At 42.1% G+C, this 7,959-nt stretch overlaps 1 protein-coding gene across 1 annotated transcript; it reads right to left on the reverse strand.

Moving 5' to 3' along the window:
• Positions 1–5,676: 5,676 nt before the first annotated feature.
• Positions 5,677–6,135, reverse strand: LOC148034055 (pentatricopeptide repeat-containing protein At4g16470-like). Its single transcript, XM_087681008.1, has one exon. It carries the CDS (start codon positions 6,133–6,135, stop codon positions 5,677–5,679), a length of 459 nt encoding a protein of 152 aa, XP_087537134.1.
• Between the last annotated feature and the right edge of the window lie 1,824 nt (positions 6,136–7,959).

Here is a 7,959-nt window from a genome sequence, read left to right on the forward strand (position 1 = left end):
TTGTCCGGACATTCTTCCTTTTTACTACCCATTGTTCTGGTGCCCAGATCTTCTTATATTAATTTCAGTGTCCCGTTTCGGGGGTGATTTTTCTGTTTTTTCCATGTGAATGGGTCTTATCTTCCTCAGACATGTATTTTGACATGACAGCCCTATCCAACGTGACTTTTTGCACATTTTTCCTTTTTCCCACCCTTGATTTTGGTGAAGGTATTTTTCGATATTAATTTTCATATGCGTTTTTGGGCTCGATTTTAGCGTTTTTCCAATGTGAACGCCTTGAATTGTTCTTGGGCATCCCATTGCACTTTTCCGTTGTCTTCCCCTTGACTTACAACACAATTTTCCTTTTTAGAGAATTTTGTTATGGCCCATGGTTTGGGTTTTATGAAATTTTCAGTCCATTTGTGCCTGTTGTGCCTTTCGCGTCGCACATGACCACCTGTTTTTTCGATTTTTCATCAAGACATCGCATTCGTCATGTCATCCCATACCCGCGCCACCGTCTCGGCCCTCGTTGCTTCCCATCACTGCAAATTTTTTTATCCCCGCCCCACGTACGTGCGCGAGACAAGGGTGTCATCCTATTTTTTCTTTCTTTCTTTCTTTCTTTTCATTCAAACACCCAAAAAACAAAAAAAAAAACCCAATTACAAAAAAAACACTAATTTTGAAAAAAAAACACCACAAAATAAAAACCCAACCACACACGTCCCTCCCCTTCTCCTCTCTCTCTCTCTCTCTCTCTCTCTCCCTCCCATCTTCTCCTCCCTCTCCTTCTCTTCTTCTTCTCCCCACTCCCTCTTCCCACGACCACCACCTCCACTCCCTCTCTCCACAACCGCTACCGCATGTGCTCCCTCTCCCTACGCCTGCCTCTCCTCCTCGCCGCCGGCGTTGCCTGCTAGAGGCCGCATCGCCACCCGACCGCCTCTCCTCCGCACCGCCCGCTGCACTGTGTCGCCTCCATCCCACCACGTGCAACAACCCCACCCTCCCCCCTTCACCGTGCCGCTTAGCCATATTCCCCCTACCTTGCCCGCCCGTATCCCACTAACCCAACCCACCCCACTAACCTGACCCCCCTACGTAAACCCTTAAACCCACCAACTAACTAAACCAAATTACCACCCCCCCCTCCCCCCCCCCCCTCCCCCCCCATCTCCTTAAACCCCAACCCCCTAAATTCCCCATTAGGCCCCTTCCCACCCCCTCACCCCTACCCCTCTTAGCTCCCTTTCGCACGTGTCTCTTCTTTTACGCAACCCCTTTGCCCTCCCACTACGAGTGCATCCGTGTGGTTTTTCGAGCCTATGTTCACATGTGAGGATGCGCGTCGCACTCGTTCCTGGGTGTGCGTAGTTGTTGTTCACACGCACCCGGGAACCCAAATTTTCATTAAAAATTTGTAAAAAATCCTTTTAAAACACATGAAAATCGAAAAAAATTAATAAAAATTCTTAAACATTCATTAAAAATTACAAAAAATAGCTAAAAATTCATTTGACCACCTAGACAATTTTTGGATTATTTTCCAAAGCTAAAATTCCAAAAGTTAGTTGCAAACAATTCAAAAACTTTAAAATTTATTTAAAATCCATTAAACATTGGTAAAAAATCATTAAACAAATAAATAAAAATTAAAAAAAGCAAAAAATTCCATTCAAATTTTTCTTTAACTCTAAAATTTTTTTTAAAAATGAACATGCTTTATAAAATGGTCAAATTTTTATTTTTGGGCAAAATTCTTGAAAAAAGCATGTTAAATGCCAAACATAAACAGAACAATGTTGACAAACTCTAAACACCTTGCTGAAATTTGTTGGTTCAGTTTTCACTCATGTTGGATGGTTGAAACATTATACTTAACATTGGAAACCTTTTTTATATGTCTAACCTAATACATTTTGACCCACAAAAAATCCAACCTCCAAAATGCTTTAAAATTGGATTCCACCAAAGCAACATAAGGCACCTGTTTCTCTCCAATTTTTACCATCGTTTCTGTAGTTGCCCTAGCCCAATGACTCTGCGAAAAGTGACTACGTGGTATCAAGACAGGCTCATTAGTTTCAGCATAATGCATAGGCTGAACCCTCTTCTCTATCTGTGGAAAAACAAAAGCATTCTCAACCATAACCTCATCCTCATCCTCATCCAACTCCCCAATCAAAACTCCCTGTGTATCAGTAGTAGGCAATGCATGTCTTTTCCTCTTCATGACTTCTTGGAACTAATCTTGAAACTCTGTTTTCGAGATGCCCAAAACCTCAGAAATAGTAAAAGTCACCTCATTGCCAAGTATCTTGTCATTAAATATTTTCTTCATGTCTGTAGATGTCTCAATATCGGACATCAATCTAAACCCTGGTTGCTTTTTCTCTCTAGGCTCTTGCCTCTTTTCTTTCTTCTGAGCATCTTCCATTTGTCGTTCTGGCCCTGGTCTCAAAGACGGTCCTGCAATAGGTGGAGTAATAAACTCACACCCTCTAGTCTTTTTAGCTACATTTGGATTTTCTTCATCCCTCTTACGCTTCTCCTCAACAAGTACATCTGCTCCCTGAGACTTAGCCAAGTAGGCATAAATAGTGTACCTATCAACAGGCGAATCCCAACCTGTCTCAAATCTGATGCTAAAGCTTGCACTAGTCAAAACGGTTTGCTGAATTTTTCCATTGTTTTCCGTCTCCATAGCATAAGTCCATAATGCTGACTGATTCTCTGATCCTTTCTCGATCTGAACTCCATATGTAGAAGCATCTCCTCTAGCTGCCACATAAGAAGTATCCGCAGCCATGCCATCCACTAATTTCTTCATTCCACCTTTCCCAAAGTTGGTAGCAAGCAAAGCTCCTGTTTCAGTCAACCAGATCTTACCATCTTGTCCCCAAAATACCAAATTCTTCCTCCTTGCATCCTGAAAAGATTCACAATCCCTGCAATGCTGATGGTATGTACTATCACACCAAATACATCTTCGATCTCTCCTAGGTGCACTAGGAGCATTAGAAGAAATAGTAGGCGCAGTCAAAGCAAACTGCTCTTTCAATTTTCCCACCAATTCTGCTTTAACTGGCTCCAGTGTCAAATTCGTTATGCCTTTGATTATGTCATCAAGAGAGGAAGGCACCGACGGAGCGGATGGTTTTGGAGCAGAAGGAGCCGACATCAGTCTTGGCATAGGAGGAACGGGAGGAGTAGAAACACTAGGCACTGGCATAGGCCAAGAAACTAGCTGAGGAAGGGAAGAAATAACAGGGATAGAAGCAGGCATAGGAGCAGAAGACGACGTCGGTGTCATAGATCCATTCTATAGGCAGGTCTTCCATATCCTCCTCTTGGTCAAAGTCGAGACTGCATCCTGGGCATCTTGCCAATCTGTTTTAAGACCCATAGGCTTTGTGCGATCCTCAAGAAGCTCTCCTAATTCTTCCTGAAGAGCAGGTTCTGCAGCTTGCAAGAAAATCTCAACTTTCTCAACATCCAATGCTCTTTGTTCAATGGCATCAAGCTGACTATACCTTTCTTCAAATTCTCGTATCAACTCTGAAGCAGCTAGACCTTTGTTTGGCATGTAGACCCACTCTCGGAATGACCGCCGTGTAGCCATCCCAAAGTCCTCAAGGAAATGCTCTTCTTTCAGGGCCTTCTTAAAATCTTGCCAATGCGAATTTTGAATAAAAAGATCAATCACTTTTGCCCTCAAGGCGGGTGTGACAAGACGAAGGAAATACTTACTCATAAGTCCAGCTGGTACTCCAAAAAATCCCATCTTGATCTCATACGTCTTCAAATAAGCTGAAACATTACAGCCATCAAATAGCTTCTTCTCATTCTCAACTGCTTCAATCGCCTTAGTTGCGCTGATTGCATTCTCCTGCTCCGAATATAGTTGCCTTTGCTGAGACAACTGTTGTTGATGCAATTGCTGCTGCTGCTGCATATACAATTGTGTCTGCCGATTTTGAAGTTGCATATACATAGACATATTCTGTAAAATCTGCTTTAAATCATCCGTTGAAGTACTTGAAGCAGTAGTCAATGATGGAGCCGAAGTAGAGGACAAAGCAGGAATCATAGAAGAGGCTGAAATTGATGTTGAAGTATCTCCCATCTTGAAATTTATGCAACGCTTTCACGTCGGGTTCACCAAAGATGTCGAAGGGTTTTCGAAAGCAAAGTTGCGTCTACAAAAGACCTTGACAAATTTCAAGATAGAAGATCAATCTAGTGAGATAAGATTCAATTTGAAAGCTTAATTTCAGATAATATGAGACATACAGTTAGCTACATCTAATTGGGAGCATCTCTAGTAAACATCTTCATAAAAACGTCTATTACTTCAGGTTCAGTTGAAGGCTTATATAATATATCAACCTGTTGGTCATTTACAGATGCTTTGTTTCTATATGTCTGCTCCTCTAAGATCTTTCTGATATTCTCCTTTTATCTATATTTGTTAAACAGAAAATCTGCCACATGATGCCTCTGAAAAAGATACTCTATAGCAAGAAATATAAGTGATAATCGACGAATCAATGGATCATCCTATGTTAGATCCTTTCTATTCAAAGCCCTGCACAATTCAGAAGTACGAGGCCTCAAAATAAATTCTCCCCAACAATATGAAATCCAAGTTTAAGGAGAAACCGAATCAGCTCCACATTGTTGATCCCTTTGCCCTGAAAATCTCAGCAGAGGAGATGTATTCTCGAACAATTTGCCACAGTTGGATATTTGTATCCATTAATAGGAATTGAAAGCCTGCTTCTGTTAATTTTGTAGCTTCAGTACTTCTAGATAAACGACCAGCATGCTGAAATGTCTGTTACTAGGTGGTAATTTGTTCAAATGCAAGTGTGGGCAGTGGAAACACAGGTTTGACTCCAAATTTAGCTAAAAATTTGAGCTTCTCTAGGATTTTCATGAAATCTAGACCTGAAGCTCTGTTACGTTCCAAGCGAAGTTCACGCTCTCACTTTCTGCATTGTTTGTAAGCATCAAATTGAGCTCGATACTGACTTTTGTCTTATTTCGCCTCCTCCAAACATTTGAGGGAAGCGCTGTAATTGGCAGCACACATGGAATCAGAGAGCTTCTTGAAGCTCGGTGTGGTGCTGGTAGTGGCCACTTCATCATTATTGTTGGAGTTATACATCGCCTTCATCTCCAGCTTCGTCTCCTCGTCGTGCTATAGGACTCCTTCTGCGAGCTTTTCGTTCTCCTTCGATTCTCACCAGGTGTCATTGCTCACCAGCATGTTGTCCTTCATCGAGGTAGAAGATGTTGCAATGCCCCTCTTCGACTGTAGGTTGGTGTTCCCTTCGGCTCTATGTGGCACATTGTCATCATCTTCAAGTTTTCTACTGTGTCTTTGTTACCAGGTTTTGCGTCACTTCATTGTCGTTTCTTCTCACCATTGCGACACCTTCAACGTTCGTTATTGGTCTCTGTACTCATCCACTTTAGACTTCATTGACCGTCGTCTTCTTCGACTATCAGTCTTCTTCTCCGCCTTCTGTAGCAGCTTCCCTCCCCCCCCCAGACCTCAATACTCCGCAGGTCCCTTTTTTAATTTCGAGTCCCCTTTTTCTCTCCAGAAAAGCGGCCTCCTCAGAAAAGCAGTAGATACATACCATCACCAATCGTGCCCACAAACAGATCCCCTTCTAAACCTTATTTTTTAATATAAGCATGTACTTCTCTGCCTTTTTCTATAGCTCCCATCACACCACACACTTTCAAGGAGAGAACAAATGTGACAGCATCTGGAGAAACTCCTTCTAGTTGCATCTTCTTCACACAGTTCACCACTTCCTCTCCAAACCCATGTTCAGCATACCCTGGAAACAATGCATTCCACAAAACTACTTCACGGACTGGGAGATTATCAAACACTTGTTGTGCATCCATGAGCAAACCACATTTCGCATATAGATCAACCATTGTGCTACTAATGAAGAGGTCCATTTCCAAACCCTTTCGAACTATTTCACCATATAATGCCCACTTCATGTCCACATCTTTCTGCTGCGCACAAGCCTTGAACAGGGCAACGAATGTGTAATTGTTTGGTTGAACATAGTCATCTTGCATTTTCTGAAAGACCTGGAAAGTATGTGATAAATCCCCCATGTCAACATAGCCAAGGATAAGGGAACTCCAAGAATACTCATTGCGTTGTGGCAAGCAGTCAAATGTGTGCTAAACATCAAGTAAGCTCCCACATTTGGCATACATATCCACCAGTGTACTTCGATCCGCATCTCTTTGAAACAGTTTAGTACTTCCTCACAAAGTCCATAATCGGCATATCCTGAAATGAGTGTAGCCTATGAGACTGCATCTCGAGTTACCAATCTATCAAAAACTCCCTGTTCTTCTACAAGCATGACACATTTAGCGTATATGTCAACCATAGCATTACGATGTCGTGCTGCTGCACATCCGAGTCGTATACACCTCCATTTCTTTTGTTGTGCATTTGTGTTATTTTCTGTGTGTGATTCATTGTGTGTGAGATGCATTATGATTATCCGCATTCAATGTATATATTCCGTTAGTGTGTGTGTATGATTTTGTTTGGATGCATGATGTGTGTGTGTCAGAGAAATATAAAAAACTGATGCCAAAGAGTAATATTATGTTGTCAATTACAATCATGAATTCCAAGAAAAGTGCAGGATATCATGGAACCGAAGGAAGGCTCGGGAATTCACTATGGATGCTGCGATGAAGTGGTTAGCTGTTCATCATTTGGAGCTCATGCTGAATGTGGAGAAGGTTGAGGCAGGAGAATTTTGAAACTCTCTCACCTCAGGAGTGCTCGAGAAATGGTTTTGGAGTATGGAGTGGATACATTGGCTGAGGTTCTACTTGAAGGTTTCTCGCATGTCAAGAAATGTACTAATGACGGTCGTGCTCTAATGTCATTAGACCTTCAGGTTTTGATAAATGGATTGAGGCATCTAGCTCCACACAGGCTTGTCGTAAATCTGCATGTCGTTGAGGCTTTATTAAGGCATTTTATCTTCCTGAGATAGAATACATTCACTGGATTCGTGCTCATCTGGAGTACACGAAGACCCAAGTGACAAATCTAATAAACTTAGTTGCTCTTTTAAATAACTGGAAGAGGGAAAAACGGGAGCTGGCTGGAATTTCGTAGGGAAAAGCGAGAGGGATAAGCACTGGTTGTCATTGTTGATGTCATCGACCAGAGCAGGTCAGACACCAGAAATATTTAGTTTATTGGTTTTTTTTAGAGGAAGCGGTCTCTCTCCCATGGAATCAACAGGAAAAAGCTAGTAAGGGGGAAACTAATTTGGTTTTGAACCGCTTTTGGAGGGAAAAAGCAAGAGGAAAGTAGGTCGTTTTTGGGGGCGATGAAGGAATTCATCCACGGGAAAAAAAACGAAGAGGAGAAGGAAGATATACAAGATCGTCATGGAGGCAGAGGAAGCGGGTAACACTCAGAGCGATAGGAGAAAGAGTTTTTTTTACTGATTTCATGTTTCTATTTTCATGAAGAGATGGATCGTTTGATCAAAAGAAATCACTCTCTGCCTTCAAACATCATCGAAAGAAATCACGCTGACGCGGAAGAGCAAAAAGACTGAGAAGACGACTGTTGGCGATCTCTGCACACAACTTCTATTCCATATTGGAGGATGTCTACTAGGTGATTGATGCATCACCTTCCCCGACAACGACTCTAGCATGTTTTTTTTCCTCATGAATCTCAACTTGCACTTGATTGGAGGGTGGAACTCCGAAGGATTGGCCCTTCTCAGACATAGAACCTCAAGAAGACGTAGTACCACAACTGATTTTCTGGACACCCTTTTCATGGGATTCACTGACAAAAGCTCGCTTTGATGATCCAGCTCTTGAGCTAGATGCACTAGGTGGTCGTTGCTTCTTATACGTTACGTTTCAGCCCAAGGATTCTTTTATCGT

This window comes from Lygodium microphyllum, chromosome 7, assembly GCF_053477565.2.
Source record: "Lygodium microphyllum isolate KBCC chromosome 7, Lygodium_microphyllum_v1.1.10, whole genome shotgun sequence".
Classification (NCBI taxonomy): domain Eukaryota; kingdom Viridiplantae; phylum Streptophyta; class Polypodiopsida; order Schizaeales; family Lygodiaceae; genus Lygodium; species Lygodium microphyllum.

Coding starts and splice junctions, on each gene's coding strand:
- LOC148034055 (XM_087681008.1), bottom strand. CDS start 6,135: ATGGGGGATTTATCACATACTTTCCAGGTCTTTCAGAAAATGCAAGAT.